Raw genomic sequence first — 1,344 nt, 5'->3', positions numbered from 1 at the left:
TAGTATGTTTCTATTAGAGTCTTATACCACTTTCTATATTCTATTAGAGTCTTATACTACCTTCCTATATTTTCTTACTTTCTTATACTACTTTCTATAATCTATTAGACTTATATACTACTTTCTATAATCTATTAGATTTTTATACCACTTTCTATAATCTATTAGACTTTTATACCACTTTCCTTTCTATATTTAAAGGTTAATGACAATGTGGCCGAGTGGTCTAAGGCGTGTGACTCGAAATCACTTCTCCTATGGAGGCGTAGGTTCAAATCCTGCCATTGTCGTACTTTTATATCATTATCTTACACTATCATATATTTATATCTTAAATTTTATGTGTTATATATATATATATATATATTTATATTTATATTTATATTTATATCAATCTCTATATCTATAATTTTTATTCTTACACTTAGTCTATTTTTATGACTATTCTATATTATATATTATATACTTATACATCCTTCTAATTTTTATACTTCCTATTCTATATATCTACCCATTTCTATCATATATTATTTATTTTTATTCTTTTTATATGTTTATTCTATATGACTATTCACCTTACTATTCTATCTATTTATTATTCTATATGACAAAACTACTTCCTATTCTATCTATTTATTATTCTATATGACTATTCACCTTACTATTCTATCATGTTTATTACTATTCTATCATGTTTATTACTATTCTTGTTTTTCTACTTTTTATTTCCTTCAAGGTAATAGCAAGAGTGGCCGAGTGGTCCTAGGCGTCCGTTTCAGGTACGGATCTCTTCGGAGGCGTGGGTTCAAACCCCACCTCTTGCATCTTTTAATAGTATATTCCTACTATACTTCCACCTATACTATACTATACTATACTCTTATAACTTATACTTTATACCTTATACTTTATACCTTATATCTTATATCTTATACCTTATACTTTATACTTTATATCTTTTCTATATGTTTTATTCTATAACTACTATAACTATATCCTTTATACTTTTCCTCTACTTATCTATTTTATGTATACTACTTATACTAGATATGTTATTATGTTCATATCCTACCACACTTACTCTTTATCTTTATTCTCTATATATTTATACTTGTCTATATTCTATATTTTTGTATCATCTAGTATGTTTCTATTAGAGTCTTATACCACTTTCTATATTCTATTAGAGTCTTATACTACCTTCCTATATTTTCTTACTTTCTTATACTACTTTCTATAATCTATTAGACTTATATACTACTTTCTATAATCTATTAGATTTTTATACCACTTTCTATAATCTATTAGACTTTTATACCACTTTCCTTTCTATATTTAAAGGTT

General features: G+C 25.1%; 1 protein-coding gene across 1 annotated transcript, besides 4 other annotated features; it reads left to right on the top strand.

The window, feature by feature from the left end:
• The first annotated feature begins 346 nt into the window (after positions 1 to 346).
• Positions 347 to 391: a microsatellite.
• A 17-nt stretch (positions 392 to 408) lies between these two features.
• Positions 409 to 561: a microsatellite.
• Positions 499 to 671: a microsatellite.
• Positions 646 to 1,157, top strand: EDI_260300 (uncharacterized protein; the record flags this gene model as incomplete). Its single annotated transcript, XM_001736772.1, has 2 exons — positions 646 to 693; positions 744 to 1,157. 2 exons carry the CDS (start codon positions 646 to 648, stop codon positions 1,155 to 1,157), a joined length of 462 nt encoding a protein of 153 aa, XP_001736824.1.
• Positions 858 to 879: a microsatellite.
• Positions 1,158 to 1,344: the final 187 nt, after the last annotated feature.

Source organism: Entamoeba dispar, genomic scaffold, assembly GCF_000209125.1.
Source record: "Entamoeba dispar SAW760 scf_1105229460089 genomic scaffold, whole genome shotgun sequence".
NCBI lineage: Eukaryota > Evosea > Mastigamoebida > Endamoebidae > Entamoeba > Entamoeba dispar.
Note: the sequence above shows the minus strand (reverse complement) of the source record. Positions and strands in the feature narration are given on the sequence as shown.